Genomic DNA, 17,730 nt, shown 5'->3' on the forward strand with positions numbered 1-17,730 from the left:
CTTTTCCAGGTCTCCTTCGCTGGAGCCTATCATCTAACCCAAAGTAAGAAAAAAAAAAAAAAAAAAAAAAGGAGACGAGGCATTCCCTCAGTGTCTCCAATTTCTCTTTTCTCCACTTCACCCCTCCAGAAACATGCTTCATGCCTCCCATTTCAAATAAAGTGGCTCTCTACTCCCTATCAGATCCCTATCTCACAATGTGCTATTGTGGAAAGTTTTAAATCAGCTGTTTATAGTTTGGCACAAACTTAAGCCAAAGGACATGCATTTTTTTTTAAAGATTTCATTTATTTATTTGACAGAGAGAGATCACAAGTAGGCAGAGAGAGAGAGAGGGAAGCAGGCTCCCTGCTGAGCAGAGAACCCGATGCAGGACTTGATCCCAGGACCCTGAGATCACAAAGGTAGCGGCTTAACCCACTGAGCCACCCAGGTGCCCCAAGGACATGCATTTTTAGCATTAGTATTAATCAGAGAAATTAAGGAATGTGTACCCCATTAAAAGCATGTCAAATATGGGTGAAGAAAAAAGGGGAAAGGAGGGGTGAGACAGGGATCAGGAGTAAGGAGTGTCAAGGGGGCTTGAGTGAGTCACCAGCGCGCATTCTGACTTTCCCCAATGGAGACTGAGTTCTGAAAACACCTCGAAGCTCAGCCTCAGGATGGCCGTAATTATCTACCAATGCATGACCTGCGTGAGGACACTGAAGCTGTCTTCGGATTCAGGCTGTCCTTCTCAGACTCCTCCCTGCCTGATGATGGGGAACTGACCACATCGGAAATAGGCAGGCTGCCATCAGACAGATGGGACTGAGGGCAAGGGAAGCCAGGGACCATATAGGAGTAAGAAATATGTTTACTGAGGCCAGTGTTCCCGCTGGGACACCGAGGCAGCTGTCTGTGCTGACCGAAAGCTAATAAGCCAGTGGTGAAAAGGATGAAATATCTAAACGTGACCAGATCAAACACCTCCTTCTACTTTCATGAGTAACAATGCAAACTAGTCATATTATCAGAGGGAGACAGGGGGAACGGTCATGGTTGCCTTCCCAGTCAAAACAAGCCTAGCAGAACAAGGCCACCAAGGTCAGTGCTGTTCGCGTCCGCCAAGGTTGACCAGATGATCCTCCAAATGCTCTCCCCCACCACCCCTGAAGAAACCTTCCAGATCTATTTTCAAGTTTTGAAACAACAGTGCCATTGCAACGATGACATCCATTCCAAGGTAAAGAAGCTGGTGGTATCAAGGGGGCAGCTTCTTCTGTGGATCCATTTTTGTTTCATTTCCCTCATTAAGCCTCTCTGAAAAGAGACACCACCAGGATTGACCACTGTCCTCATGAAATTTGGGGAATGGCTCTCAGATTCGTCTGGGGTGCCTGCCTGGTCTGATTTCACCATTACGGTGGTGCATTCAGGCTTTCTGCGTTTCCTGGCAAGAGAGTTGGCTGAAGAATCTGCCATCTGTCATGGCATTTAAAAGATAAAAATGGAATCATAAATAGAGCCAGTTCCTCAGGAAAAAAAAAAAAAAAGTCCAGCCAGCATGTCAAAATGGAGGACATTAGCATGTTCTTTGAGTCCCCGGCTGCCAGCCGCTGAAGTCAGCTTGCTAATCACTTGGTGTCATCTGTCCTCGAATATGCTGCCAAATCCTTCTTCCAGGCCAGCAGCACCAAACAATGCAGGAGAAATTTATGATTCACAAAATATTTTTGCAGAAGGTAAAATCTGACCATTAAGCTCCCCCGTTTAATTAATGCTGCCATATCTTACATTAAAAAGAGAAGGGGGAAAAAATTCTCTGCCACAGAATTTATCTCTCCTACCCAGCCAAATTCCTTGCCAGATTTAACAGCAAGCGACATAAATTTAGGTGATTAGATTGGTTGCATCTATTTAATTTTTAAAAGCACCACGATTGCACACTTTCATTAAGACTGACTCTCAGCTTTGGGTTAGCTCCACCTGACAAACAACACAGCAGCCCATGACTGGGGGAGTGAAATGACAAGATTAAAACATGGGTCTGGGGCAGATGTTAGGCTCCTCCATTATAAATATGTCAGACTGCTGGCCAAACATCAGAATGACACATTGAGGAGGTTTCTTCCCACAGGTGCATTTTCTCCATGAATTTTTGGTACAATAGAAAAAAGTCTCTTAAAAATGAGATCTTCTCCACAGTTCGGCTGATACTCAGTGACATCAATGTAGATGATTTTCTATGCCTCTTGGAATCTTGGTTTCCTCATGCATAAAATGGGACCAAATCATCTCTCTCAAGTAGTGACGTAGGGCTTAAGGAAAATGATCGACAAAAAAGTCTAGTACACTGCCTGACGCATCACAGGTATTCAAGCAATACTAGCTTTCCTCTGCGTAAATGAAGGGATTGGACTAAATCAGTGTCTTCTGACCCCTGTTTCCTAGGTTCAAGCAACATCTTCATAATTTTTGCCACATTCTTCTACCACCTATACTCTTATCACAAAATATTTTGCTTTAGATCAACTCACCCTTGTAGTTAAACAAACGTATTTAAGAGAAAATCTTTTAACTAGAAAAGCTGAAAATATTTACTACTAAAAACTTAATCCCATAAATACTGCAAAAATAAATACAAGAAAACGATGTTTTTAATTCTAGCTAGGTATTGTGGTCCAACGGCTTGGAACCCAAGGCCAGTATTGTCTGCTAAAAAGGAAAGCAGTTAATACTGAAGAGCTGTTGAAACCAAACGAGCCCCAGCCTGAGATTTCTTTCTTGAAATAATAAGGAGGATTGACAGGACTACAAGGGAGTCGTTTCTTACTCTGGATTCCCTGTCATTTATTGCATTCTCCCTGTACCAACCGAGGTCATTTTGCATCTTTGTGTAACTATTAGCCCAAATTACTCACTCTGAGAAATAGAGCCACAGGCTTCTTGCTAAAAGAAAATCCTACCTAGGAGCCCAGTGTACAAAACAAACTAAAGACAATAAAAACAAAACAAAACATAAAAACAACAATTAAACACTAAAAAAAACCCCGAAAGCTTTATCAGTAAACTGGGGTGAGGGTCCCAGAGCCTCACCAATTCAATTCCTCCATGTTCTGTCTCCGGGAAGCCCCAAGAGGGCTTTTGTAAATCCTCAAAGCTCCATAGAATGTGCTTGGGACAATGGACTGGACCAGACCAGTGATTGCTAGTCCTGACTGCCTCAGAATCTTCTGGAGAGCTTTGAAAAATACAGATTTCTGGCCCAAGACTGGATTTAGCAGAGTCATCTCTCTGGAGTGAGAGTCAAGAATGTATTTTTATCAATCTTCCCAGTAAATCTCTTCAAGATCTAAATATTTTAAAAATTCTTGGGGCACCTGGGTGGCTCAGTCAGTTAAGCATCCGACTGTTGGTTTCGGCTCACATCATGATCTCAGGGTCGTGGGGTCAAGCCCGGCATCGGGCTCTGCACTGGGCGTGGAGCCTTGTTAAGATTCTCTCTCTCCCTGTCCCTCTGCCCCTCCCCCTCTTAAAAAAAATAAATAAAATTAAAAATTCCTAGGATAAATGATTTCTAAAATGTCATCTTGTATGACTCTCTATGAATGTGGATTAGGAAATTTTTAGAGTATCTTCAATCCTCACATACAGAAATTTTGCATTTCATTCTCTACTTCTCAACACCACCTGATTAATATCTAAGCTTGATTTCCAAACATCATTGGCGGGGTCACTGTTTTCTCCAAATGGTTATGAACGTCTTCCACAGACTCTCCCATGGGCACTGACCAGGGAAAGTGGGAATGGACAGGAGTAAGCAGTTCCAGAAATGGGTGTAAAATTAAAAGCCCTAAATCTGATATACATTGATTAAGCCAAGAAGCACCCAACCTCCATAAGTAACAGGGGAAGAAAGAACAATCATCACTCTTCTTTGTAATTTCTTTCCTCCAAGATTAATCTTGGTACTGTAAACATTGGCAGAAAAAGGGGGCCAAGGAAAGAACATAATAAACAATGATAAGAACAATAGTATCAATAATAATAGTAGTAATAAGAGCAGCTAATACTTATTTCATTCTTCTTATGTGCCACATATTTTTCTAAGTACTTTACATGTATAAACCCATTTATACCTCCCATTACCCCCGCAAAACAAGTACTATGAGCATCATTTCCTTTCACAAAGAGGACACAAGAGCACAGGAGGAAGTGTGATTTGACCACAGAGTGGTAAGTAATGAAGGTGGTAACTGACCCCAAGACTGTGTCTACACAGTCTACGCACAGTGGTAGAGAGTGTAATGTCTACAACTCTACCACTTCTAGAGTGAAAGAACCAGCATGAAAAGGAATCCCCACATCTGACATTTTAGTTAATGCTTAGCAACACTCAAACATTAAATTGTTATTTGGATATTGATCAACCAAATGATTATCTACTTATTAAGGACATGTTGTCAAGAGAAAAAAAAAAGAAAATACAAGTTCAAACTTCCCCAAATTTTTTAACAGTTAATTATCTTAACCATCTTTCCAAATTACAATTCCAAGAAGGCATGCAAAATCATCTTTACTGACATTTAAACAATGTCTCTCATAGCAAACATACAGAATTTAGAGAGAGAAAATATATGATGGTGATAAGTGCTACATTTACATTAATTTATAGTGCTCTTTTGAAGATTGTATTTTTTTTAGATTTTATTTTTAAGGAAACTCTACAGCCATTGTGGAGCTCAAACTCACAACCCCGAGATCAAGAGTTGCATGTTCTACTGACTGAGTAAGCCAGGCTCCATATTGGAAGCTGTATTCTGACATGGTGAAAACTGTACTGGGGGTCAGAAGCTTTTCAAGTATGGCAAATTACCAATGGTCTCAGGGCCTCCATGTTAATTGGTAAAACTCAGGACTGCATAAGGTACAATGATTCCCCCAAAGGCTAGTCTAACCAAGATTTCTAGGTTCCTTTTTTATTTGTTGACACAGACAGAGAGAGAGAGAGAGAGTGAGTGAGTGCCAGGATGGGGTATGTGGGGAGAGGCAGGTGAGGGTGACAGCGAGGGGCAGAAGGAGAGAGAGAATCTTAAGCAGGCTCCATGCCCAGTGTGGAGCCCAATTCGAGGCTAGATCTCGGGAAGCTAAGATCATGACCCGAGCCAAAATCAGAGTTGGGTGGTCAACCCATTTATCCTCTCAGGCACCTCAAGATTTTTAGATTCTCATCCCAGCCCTGGAGATCTGGATTTCTATCAAGGACCTTGAGACCAGGCAGCTCTGGGGACTGCTAAGTGATTGCTCCTCTAGAGTTTGTCTTCCTTCTAGTCTTATGACTAGAAATAGATTTCAATATTTTAAATGAATGTGGACTTTCATTAATGTCATATCTTTGTCTTTTCACCAGATTGTTATTCATCCCAATGATTTATTTGTTACAGAATTCTTAAATAAGTTTACAGCCCCCAGTTATAGCATTGTTTCTATGGGGACACTTGATAACAATATGATTTATGATGTAGATCCTGGAACACATCATGTCAAAAAGCCATGTCTGCTTGTGCCAAATGTTTACCACTAAATACCTTTCTTCAGATAGAAAAAGATACCCCATAAAAGCAGAAAATTCACTTAGTTTCTCCTTAGCTGGGACTCAAAGGTGTTTAGTTCCTCTCCCTAGAACATCTGGCATTTAGATGTGCTTTTTTTTTTTAAACAACAGGCTCTAATTTCTTGATTTGTTATTGTCCAATTAATCGTACACCTCCACCTTTCATACATCTAGGCAGCAGAAGACCATTGCTATATCAGAGTTGGAAAAGAACTCATTTTCTGCCACCTTTGGTCTGTCTAGGCATTAATCCAGGGAAGGGGTTCTGAAAAGTTTCTTTGGGGCTCACCTGAAGGTGTCACGGGAGACAGCTGCCTTGCTCTTATGCACATAGCAGACTGTCTGTCCTGCTATGTCCATCTGGCTGAAGCTTGTGATGGGGACTCCAGGATAGCGGACATACTCGACCTGGCCAAACCGTGGAGGGGAGGTGATGACATAGAGCAGTTCCTCAGGTTTGTCTGTTCCATCCACAGCAAGGAGACTGGTGGTCGTCAAGAAACCCCGGTCACCTTTAGACACCACCAGCGGTTTCACAAGGATGACAATATCACCTGCACAGCAGAAGAGCTTGTGGTCAAGACCCAAATTAAAAAAAAAAAAAAAGTCCGAGGTAAAGGTAAAAAGCCAAAGGCCAAACTGTAGAAATCAAAACTACCATGGTTTAGAAAGGTTGATAGAATTATTGTTAATAAAAGAATCAGGCAAAAGACTGGAGCAGATAAGACACAGCAGTAGAAACACATATGGCCAACAGAGATACAAAAAAATGCTCAAGCTCATCGATCACCGTGGAAATACAAATCAAGATCACAAGAAGTTATAACCAGGTCGTGACTCTCTGATTTGCAAAAATTTAAAATTCTGATGACACCAAGTGTTGAAGAGGATACCGCTGGTAGGAATGTAAATGGGTACACGATTGGCAACATGCTATAAAGAGTAGGATATTCACATTGGTCGTGACCCAGCGACTTCACTCCAGCTGTGTGCTGGAGAAAAGTGCACACTGGCCCCCAGGAGATGGGACCAGAATGGTCACTGCAGCCCTGTCCTCATTGAAAATGCTAACCCAAATGCCTTTTCAAAAAGTAAATATGTAAGCAAGCTCTGATCTAATGGTACAACTGTATTATAAACAGTAGCGAAAGGAGTGAACTAGAGGCACATGGAACACAGAGGTAGCTTGTTACCATTTTTCCCTTGCAGGAGCAAGTCCCAGAAGACCATAAACCACAGTAAGAAGATAAACACCGAATTCAGGATGATGGTTCTCACCGCAGGATGGGAGAAGCCCATGGGCAGATGTGTATTACTGTCAGTATTCCAGTCCTTGAATTGTATGGTGGTTGCACAGGTGTGTATTACATATTTAAAAGAGAATAAATGAATGCATGTATGAAATGCATAAATGAGGAGACGTGGGCCACATGTGGACGAATGGTGCAGTTTTACAAACTAAGGATAATAATCCAATTTTGTTCACTTTATTCACTTGAAAAATCATAACTCAATATTGAGCTTCTAATTTATGTCAGGCACAGGGGTAAGGCTCTTTAAACTTCACACTAACTATGAGGTAGGCTATATATAATCTCCTAGGCTATAAATGAGGAAATTAAGATAAAGAAAAATGTTAACTAACTTGCTAATGATGATTCAATTAATCAAAGGTGGAGCTAGGGGTGGCTCAGTTGGTTAAGCGTCTGTCTTCGGCTCAGGTCATGGTCCTGGAGTTCCGGGATTGAGCCCCACATGGGGCTCCCTGCTCAGAGGGGCGTTTGCTTCACCCTCTCCTTCTGCCCCTTCCCCTACTTGTGCTTGCCCTCTCTCTCTCTCTCTCTCTCTGTCAAATAAATAAATAAATAAGCAAGCAAATAATCTTTAAAAAATAATAAAATACAGGATAGAGCTAGAATTTGTAATCTAACCATCTGACTTCAGAGCACAAACTTGAACACTAGAAATATGTGAGAAGTAAATGCCATTTCTAAATTTAAAAATACAAATTGTCAATAAAATTTAAAAAGATGTTAGGTCTGATGAGGAACAAAAAAATAAAATATCAAGGAAGTACGAGACCAGTGGTTCTCAATGAGTAGCAACTTTGGCCCCCAGGGGATATTTGGTAATGTCTGTAGACATTTTTGGTGGTCGTAACTGGGGGTTCCTACAGTCTTCTAATAGGTAGAGGCCAGAGATGCTTCCAAACGTCCTATAATGCATAAGAAAGTCCATTACAGGATGCCTGCGGGGCTCAATCGTTAAGCATCTGCCCTCAGTTCGGGTCATCATCCCAGGGTCCTGGGATGGAGCCCCACATCAGGCTCCCTGCTCGGTGGGAAGCCTGCTTCTCCCTCTCCCATCCCCTCTACCTGTGCTCCCTCTCTCACTGTGTTTCTCTGTGTCAAATAAAATCTTAAAAAAAAAAAAAGTCCATTACAACAAAGAATTATCTGTCCCAAAATGTCAGTAATCTTAAGACTGAGAAACTCTGTTTCAGATGATTAAGTTGGTCTTTTTGGCAGATTATTGGTGCTTTTAACTCAAAATGCTATCCAACTTAGGTGCAATGGAGAATCAGAGAGCATCTTAATTTTAAACCAAAACCTGAGCCCCAGATGGGGCTGGCCTCCTGGGAGTCAAGATGAATCAAGGGAGTAAAAAGAATGAACAAAGCCCGGGACATAAAAATCACCTACAGAATGTTTCATCAGGAGCAGAAGATGGATCTGAGGGGAGGAAGAGCATCTGGGCTTTCCCTCAATGCAGTTTTTCAGCACAGTGACAGCAGAGTATGGTTCAAGGTCAACTGTAGACGAAGTCCCTTTAAGCTTCTCTCAAAGATAACTCATATCATTTTTGCCACTGTGCAAATCACAAGCCACAGAACAACTGGAAGGCCCGATGTTATTTATAATCGCTCTCAAATGGAGGCAATCTAGATGCTCGGTGTTAGGGTTATGGTTTAGTCTAAATATTCAGAGATGAACAATGACAGTTCTCAAGTTATGCTACAACCTGAGAAAATTCACACTAAGTTAAAAAAAAGAAAATACAACACTCTATAGATGTAAAACACACCATGATGTAAAAAGGAGCAAAGAAAAGGAATCTGGAACTTCTGAAAATGCTAGTAGGTTAAAGTATCTGTTTGATGTAAGTTTCACGAATCCTTTCAGAGAAGAATCACAGGTCAGTTCCAGCAGAGACTGGCCAGGCGCTCACCAGCCTCATTTCCTGGGCGCACCACTAGAGTTTCCACTGCTCAGACTCCCCTAAAGTGGCATGGGACTATGACTCAGACACTGGAAGGTGCAGAAGACAGATGCCTCCAAGCCCGGGCCAGGGGTCCTCTCATTTTCCTCCATGTTTCACTTCCGGAGAGTCTCGAAGGCCTTCAGACAGGAAGGATCTTCTAGTTGGAAAAAATCCCCAGGTGGTTGTATAGAGCAGAACTCTCCCCCCACCACCCGTGAATGCACTGTGCTTAGCCAAGAGCAGTCTGTCCTAATACATTAGCCATCTCCACGACACAGGACTTGGCATTACATTTCGCCTGGACATACACTGATGATGAACATAGTAGCCTTTACTTTGTGGAAAGAAAGAAATGCATGCAGTCGTATTTAGCTTCTCTGAGAGTCACTTATTGGCCATCTTCAAGGAACATATTTTACAACTGGGAAACAAGCTAATAAAATATGTTATTTTAGAACCCCAAATAAAAATCTCAAAATCAATCAAGCTGACAGCAACTGAAAAGAGAAAGATTCAGGACTATTGGAACTCGATCATACAGGTGATGTAAGATCGCCGCCCTCTGAGCTTCCTGGCAGCAAGGCAAAAAGGGAAGCATTCTGTCAATCAAAAATGTATCGAAGATCCAAGTGTATGCTTGGTCCTAAGAATACAGAGACTCTGGGATGATGCGGATGAACAAGAAATGAATTGTGCCTTCCTCACATAAACTCTAAGCAACGCTTTGGGGTAGTGAGAGTTGTGTAACATTAGGGCTTACACTTCGCCTTGTTGAGTCTTCTTCCCAGTATTTTTTCACCCTCCTCCTTCTCCTGCTTAGATGCTGCTGAGTCCTATTACAGAAATGGGTCTGCTTCATTCAAGAGCAGCTTAGTATCTCCTTGTGTTCTTCCCTGTCCCTGAGAGAGTTGGTATTAGCACTTTCACAGTGAAAACGAGCAACAGTCTAACCTTTTCAATGACAAAGTTCCTTTTTTTTGAGCTCTAAATTTTAAAATATGTCTATATTCCTTTTTGTTATTATATTGGAAATGTTTTTCCCCTGAGATTTTGTTTTTCAAGTAACAACTCTCTTCCTGAAGAGAAAATTAGAGTTTTCGTATTGATTTGGTAAAATGTTACTTATAACAGAAAACCCTGACTCTTAAAGCAGCCTGGGCTGCCATGTTGTTGGCAAGGCTGGATTTCCAATAGGCTCTCGAAATTCTAAAAACGACAAATTGATGGGCTACTCTGAGCCTCAGAGCTCCCAGGCAGAGCAGGGGAGGAGTCAGGGAAGCAAATCATAAGAGATGGAATTTCAGGTACAAGGGATAGGAGAAAGAAAGTCAAAAAGAGAGAGAAGTAGAGAGAGGAGAGGGGGAAGGAAGGGAGGAAGGAAGGAAGGAAGGGAGGAAGGGAGGAAAGAAGGAAGGGAGGGAGGGAGGAAGGGAGGGAGGAGCATTTAGTTGAAAACCTTTGAGTGTTTATACCAGCTCACTTCTGGTTCTAAAACTTGGTCCCAATAAATGTTGAGAGAGATATTTTTACCTTTTCCCATATCCTTGATGGTGATGTGACAGTCCAGTGCTGGTGATCTGTTGTCACCATCCCAGAGGTAGAAGGTAAAGCTGTCTCGGTCCTGGGAATCCATCGACCCGGTGTGCGTGTATCTCAGCAAGTTCAGATCCACGTCCTCCTGAGTGCACTTCATGCCGGGGTAGACAGGGACCCAGTCCCTCCCTATCTGAAAGGTGCCAGAGTTAGTCAGCCACCCGTGTTTTTTTCTTTACAAGTTATGTTAATTGATATTTCCTGTACTCCCTGTAAGCCTGTAAGCCTCCAATAGAAATGATATTTCAGGGAAACTCCAGATGCAATTTATTTTTTTGCCATTTTACCTTATTTTTTTCCCTTTCAAAGAAATACATTAAAACAAATTAAGACCCAGGAGAAAATTACCTTCAACCAAAGGATTTTTGACAGTCTTGTGGCAATTCAACAGTGATGCTACTTCCAAGGTATTTATCATGAGCAATCATAGCTGATTAGATATTCCAATTAATGAGAGCAGGTGGGTAATCGAGCTCCTGAAATTGATTCTTTAAAAATTAAGTATGTTTCATTTGAGGGTTCCTTTTTTTTTTAGTTCCTATCATTATACAATTAATCAAACCTATTTTTTCAAACTGGTTTATCACTGGACTTATCTGAATTAGATAAAACAAAAATAGAATGGATGTATTTACTCCCAGTACATTTCCCAGCTTTATTGAAGCCCAGAGAAAATTAACAAGATCCTGATCATTCTGTTTATATCGAGTCAGCAAAAAAACATAACTGCAAGTATCATATATTATTTTTTATCAATATCTCCTAAAAAACAAGCTAACATCAGTTAAGCATATATTCTGTACCGAACTCAGTGCAGAAATTGTGGTATTCTCAATTAAAAGAGGTTCTTATGCTAGGGGGAACTGACAACTGAGAGTACTCAAAACATAATATTAATAAATCTGTATCTGATTTATAATAATTTTCTAGTTATTCTCTGAAGATACATAACTTTCCCCAAGAATAGCTCATTAAAGTCATTTGACATAATTCAAGAAAAATGTCATCTAACAAATTTATTGTACAATATAACCCTTACTTTTCCTTGTCTGGTTTAAGAGACTAAAATAGAAATTTAAATCCTTGGATTTTTTTTTTCTTTCCTTTAACACATTATTCCACAGACCCCCAGTTTCTGGCAAAAATGCCTCACTGCCCCCCCACCACTTCTCTTTACTGTGTTACCACTTCTCTTTACATCCTCTTTGATAAAGTTTCCTCTTCTTTAATATATCTGCTCATCTGATGTTTGTACAGAGGTACATTCTGCCCCAGGACTCACTGGATGAAAGTTAGTTATGTTGTAATATTTAAGGTCATTATGTGTTTCCATCCTAAACCTATTTCCAGATTTAGTTTTTAAAACAGACTTTTTCAGGTTTCAAACCGGACGGCCTGCATTCTATTTAACTTTCTTCGTTTGTCATCTATCTGAGAAAGTAAATACAGAAGAAGATAGCTTTTCCTGTCTCCCATCTCCATGCAATTCCCCATTTACACTCCCGAATGCCCGCTCTGGTTTGACAAAATCATTTGCAAGCCTCCAAAGAAGAAGAAAATAAGAGTCAGACTCAAGGTGGTGTAAACTACAGAAAATCAACAAGACACAAGAACCCTTGGGAAAGTCCAGGAGTCCTAGAGTCCCAGTCCCTGGTCTCGGAGAGACTTGGCAAAGCCCAAAGGAGCTGGGAAAGAATGATGTGGTGCCATACGGGGAAGCTGGACCCATCTGCATTTTCACATACCCCAAACCCTTCACTTCCCATGCTACCCAAATGCGTGAGCTCTCACTGCATTTCTGCTTCATTACTCTTTGAAATGAAATAAGGACACAGCTGTACCTCAATTTAAATCAGTGATTGCTCTTCACTCCGATTCTCTATGGTGCCTACGATCTAAGATAATCAAGCTGTTCCACGCAGAATGAATCCTCACTGCTCTTCTAGGACTGTGCTGACATTATATTAAAAGTTAAGCATTCAGTCAAATAATCGCATTGGGGATGGCTGGCAGTGGTTCTTGCTAGACTTCATCCATCATTCAAACAAACATTTTGATGGATTACTCACAGGACCTTTTCAAGCGACTGATCTATCATGTGAGTTGGGCTCCTCCTTGGGCATCGAGCACACAGTCTGAATCAGACTGGTGAGCACCCTTTGTTAAAAGACTATCTTTTCTCCATTGTATTGCCTTTGCTCCTTTGCCAAAGATCTGTGGACTATATTTTCGTGAGGGTCTACTTCTGGGTTCTCTATTCTATTTCATTGATCTATTCATCTGTTCCTTCATCAGATCCAGACTACCTCAATTAATGCAGCTTTATAGTGAGTCCTAAAGCCAGACAGTCCCATTCCTCTAACTCTGGTTTCCTTTTTGTTCACTATATTGTGCATTTTGCCTCTCCATACAAACTTCAGAATCAAGTTGTTAATATCCACAATAAGTGCTCTATAAACTCTATTAAAAAAAACTTTTTTTAAATCTGGGGGGAATGAAGATATCTCAAAGGATGCATGGTTCTCAGCAACTGGACAACTTGCTTTACCCCAGTCACCCCCGTCTCCCAAAATTTAGGTGTGATCCCAGGGGAGGCGAGATAATGAAGAACCTTGATAGTGTTTGAATTTACCCTGAGTTGAGTAAGAAAATTTAGCATGATGTAAGTTCACCCCAAACTAAGAAAATTAAATTTTCTACCTCTGGGCAAAATGTGGTTATTAGAGAATAACTTCAGTTATAGAAATCTGTGGACTAAGAAAATATATACCTGCTACATCAGTTTTGAAAAAGAACAGTAAAAAGACCACCAACCTTAAGTTGAAGCTGCCCGTTTTGGGGAAGCCTTTCGAACAAATAGTAAATCTTCTCCCTGGGTGAGTCTTCATCTATGGCTGAAAGCACGGCACTAGAAATAATACGCGTTTCACCCATTTTCATGGTAATTTCAGCCTTCCTGTAGAAAGGAAGATGTCTAGGTTGATAGGAAAATAGAAGGCATGGCTTCTGCAGGGCTCATTCACAAGGACTATCACAGTTCTCAATCTTCAACAGCTAGGGAATGCTGTTCCCTATCCAAGGCACCGAAAATGATGAGCCGGGCTCGTGAAACAGGCTCTCATTTCACTTTACACGTCAAAGCCCTAAAAGGCAACTAGGCAGCCACAGCGAACATGGTGTGAAGTAATTAAAGACTTCTGCTTGTTTCTATGCATTGCACTTCACCGTCTTCTGTTGTAATTTATTTTATAGAACGGTTTTATTTCCAATATTTCACTTGCTACAACAACAGCTCCATGACATAAGTGAGCAAGACAGTATCATTCAAATTTTACAGATAAAAACTTACTTAAAGAGACTGACTGGCTTAGTCACCCAGGTTCTGGTACCTTTTTGAAGCACTGTTATGAGCACTGTTATGAGATTGGTGACACTTAGGCCATCCATGGCCTCCTACATTACCCTCCCTTTCCCTGATAACATTCCGGGTAGACAGCGTTCCCTTCACAGCGATTGTTTTTTCCAAGTGCTTCACCTGCCAGGTTAGCCCCTGGCTTCCTGAAGACGGGGCTGGGATGAGCAGCTGCTGCTTTCGCTATAAATACTGCTACTGGCCTCTACTCCTCTCCCAGCCAATACGGCCATTTTCTCTAGTCTCGCCCAAGTGAGGAAGAGATTTCTTTCCACCTTTGTTTCTAGCTTTCAGTTTGGGTCACCACACAAGGCCAAAAGTTGCCCAACCTGACTGCTTGTTTTCCCATAAAAACCGATGAAGTTTCCTTTGGATGCAGATAAAGGACATTTCAGTAGCATCAACTGGTATTCTAGCAGCTTCCAGGCTCTCAGTTGACAAGCCAGAGCCCAGACACCTCACTTCTAACCTCTTGTACTTGGTGACTCTTTTGCCTCTCCAGAGCTGACATCTTCCCTGGCAGAAGGAGGTGATTTCTGCCCACCTCTTTCCTGGAAGATATGAATCCCATTCCTCTCAAAGGCTAATGAATCAGCTGACTGGTTGATTCTGGAGGTGAGTGGTGCCATTAATAGAAACAGATTAATCAAAACAGGAAGGAAGGCCATGTGATGAGGAAGATAACAAGCTCGTAGGAGAAAGTTACCAGAATTAGATATCAGAGGGGCCAAGGGAGAGGGCAGTATGTCATAGTCTGAGTTACCCCAAAAGGGACCATGAGACAAGGACTGTGGTGCAGGTGATTTATTTGGGAAGTGATTCCAGTAAGCAAGAGAGAGGAATGAGGAGTGAGAGCAGGAGGAGTAAGGCGACGAAAGGTGTTAATGGCTATGGACTCAGGGCTTCTGGGGATCCTTCAAAGAACCATATAGAATATGCTTCAAATTGTGCTTCTGGGGCACCTGGGTGGCTCAGTTGGTTAAGCATCTGCCTTCAGCTCCGGTCATGATCCCAGGGTTGAGCCCTGCATCAGGCTCCTGGGGAGTCTGCTTCTCCCTCTCCTCTCTGCCCATTCTCTATCTCCCTATTTCTCTCTCTCTCAAATAAATAAAATCTTTTTTAAAAAATTGTACTTCTGAAGGGTGGGAGTATGGGACATTTACTTCTGCACTAGCTCCCATAGATTGAGAGCTACTGTCAGAGTGTCTTTGCTGTGTCTGGACCAAATGGGCCAAATGAGCCAGTGCTGCTTCACAGAAAGCCCTGAGCGACATGGCAAATACAGTGATGAACCAAGGCACTGGTATGTGACCCTGACAGTGAGCCTGGTGTGTTCCACCACAAGAGCAACTACAATCACGGAGCAGGGGGCTGAGGGAGCATGGCCCAGAACTCTGGAAGCATCTACTACAGCATCTAGAAGGTATTCCAAAGAAATAGAGGCAAATGCTCTAATAAAGTCCAGCAAGAAAAGACAAGCCATTCAATTCAGTAGGAAGGCCAAGGGTAACTTTTAAGTGAGCAGGTTTAATAAAGTGGGAGAGGTTGGGCAGAAATGGACAAAGCACAAACTATTTTTCCAAATAGATTGGCACTGAAATAAATGAGGAACTGGGTCATCTTCGTGGTTTTAGGGTGAGAATAGCTCCTAATAATGATAATAACCAGCACCTAGGAGCACTTCCTGTGTACTAGCCAATCTTTCAAATACTTTTACATATTTTAATTCATTTAATCCTTGCAACCACCCTATGAAAAAGATACTGTTACTATCCCCACTTACAAAGAGGTTGACAGTGCTCACTTCAGCAGCACTTATGCTAAAAAGGAAACAATACAGAGAAGATTATCATGGCCCCTGTGCAAGGAGGACATGCAAATTCATGAACCATATTTTTCAGGAAATGACAGGTGTTGATAAGGATGAGGAGAAAGGGGAACCCTCCTACACTGTTGGTGGGAATGCAAGCTGCTGCGGCCACTCTGGAAAACAGGATGGAGATTCCTCAAAAAGTTGAAAATAGAGCTACCCTACGACCCAACAATTGTACCACTGGGTATTTTCCTTAAAGTTACAAATGTAGTGATCCAAAGGGACATGTGCACCCCAATATTTATAGGAGAAATTTCCACAAGAGCCAAATTACGCAAAGAGTCTAGATGTCCATCGATAAATGAGTGGATAAAGAAGATGTGGTAAATATATACAATGGAATATTATGCAGCCATCAAAAAGATATCTTGCCATTTGCGATGATGTGGATGGAACCCAAAGGTATTATGCTGAGCAAAATAAGTCAATCAGAGAAAGACAATTATCATACAATCTCACTGATATGAGGAAGTTGAGAAACAAGACAGAGGATCATAGAGGAAGGGAGGGAAAAATGAAACAAGATGAAACCAGAGAGAGGGACAAACCATAAGAGACTCTTACTTAATCTTAGGAAACAAACTGAGGGCTGCTGGAGTAGAGGGGTTTGGGAGGGATGGGGTGGCGGGGTGATGTACATCGGGGAGGGTATGTGCTACGGTGAGTGCTGTGAACTGTGTAAGACTGATGATTCATAGACCTGTACTCCTGAAGCAAATAATACATTATATGTTAATTAAAAAAAAAAAAAGAATGCAGCACGAAACAGGAAATCAGACTGAGTGACTGCCCTGTTATTTGACCTGTCAGGTCTCAATTTTGTGAGCAAGGATAATAATACCTACTTCCCATAGCTGTGGTGAGGATTTAAGGAAATGTCCATTAAAAGATCCAATACAGTGTCTGTCAAACACCGGTTTGCCCCTCCCTCCCATTCTCTTAGATACAGTGTCATTAGAAAGGGGGTTCCTGGACGCCTGGGTGGCTCAGTGGGTTAAACCTCTGCCTTTGGCTCAGGTCATGATCCCAGAGTCCTGGGATTGAGACCTGCATCGGGCTCTCTGCTCAGCAGGAAGCCTGCTTCCCTCTCTCTCTGCCTGCCTCTCTGCCTAGTTGTGATCTCTTTCTCTGTCAAATAAATAAACAAAATCTTTAAAATTAAAAAAAAAAGAAAGGGGTTTCCTAAATATCACAATATCCTTCCTATTTTCATTTTTATAAATCAGGGTCATCCCAGTCCAACAGTCTGGCTAGATCCCAGAAAACAGAAAGTTCTGCTGCGGACTTTTAGTAGAACTGATGTCTGAGACGCAACCCTCCAAAAAACGATCATCAGGAGAAGCAGACACTTCTCCGTGTCCAGCACCAGACAGATGGGCCTCCTCAGGTTTTGCCCTGGTACAGCTGTGTGTGGTGGCCAGTAATACGAGCCATGGCTGGAGCTGCAGAAATGTATCTGACAAAGACGCTTTACCCTATGATCACACTGATCAGTTACAGAGGGAGTTACCGAGATGGTTTGCAATTAGTCAGCTCAGAATTTTTTTTTTTTTAAAGATTTTATTTATTTGACAGACAGAGATCACAGGTAGACAGAGAGGCAGGCAGAGAGAGAGAGAGGGAAGCAGGCTCCCTGCTGAGCAGAGAGCCCGATGTGGGACTCGATCCCAGGACCCTGAGATCATGACCTGAGCCGAAGGCAGCGGCTTAACCCACTGAGCCACCCAGGCGCCCCAGCTCAGAATTTTTAAACGATCATTTAAGTGATCATTTTGATACCAGGTAGGAAAAGAGTATTGACCCTGATGGAACACAGAGGGTTGTGGATCATGAAATACCTAGATGATGAAAGCGATGGCATTTATATGTTAAACGTAGCCGCTCCTAGTTAAAAGTTTGATCGAATCCACGGGGAGGACTGTCTACTGTTAATATTATCACATATTAGTTAAGTCTATACATAATCTATTGCACTTTGGTATGTGTGTGTGTGTG

General features: G+C 41.8%; 1 protein-coding gene and 1 non-coding gene across 2 annotated transcripts in view; one reads left to right on the forward strand and one right to left on the reverse strand.

The window, feature by feature from the left end:
- Positions 1-17,730, reverse strand: part of FREM1 (FRAS1 related extracellular matrix 1) — a 175,368-nt gene that overhangs the window by 44,876 nt on the left and 112,762 nt on the right. Inside the window, exons 23-25 of the mRNA XM_047700950.1 lie at positions 13,265-13,406; positions 10,388-10,583; positions 5,886-6,150 (exon numbers count right to left, since the gene is read on the reverse strand). Coding sequence (XP_047556906.1) covers positions 5,886-6,150; positions 10,388-10,583; positions 13,265-13,406 — 603 coding nt within the window. The remainder of the gene's footprint in view (positions 1-5,885; positions 6,151-10,387; positions 10,584-13,264; positions 13,407-17,730) is intronic.
- Positions 15,659-15,760, forward strand: LOC125084138 (U6 spliceosomal RNA). Its single transcript, XR_007122497.1, has one exon. It is a non-coding gene; the product is annotated as a U6 spliceosomal RNA (small nuclear RNA).

The sequence above is a fragment of the Lutra lutra genome, chromosome 13 (genome assembly GCF_902655055.1).
Source record: "Lutra lutra chromosome 13, mLutLut1.2, whole genome shotgun sequence".
Classification (NCBI taxonomy): Eukaryota; Metazoa; Chordata; class Mammalia; order Carnivora; family Mustelidae; genus Lutra; species Lutra lutra.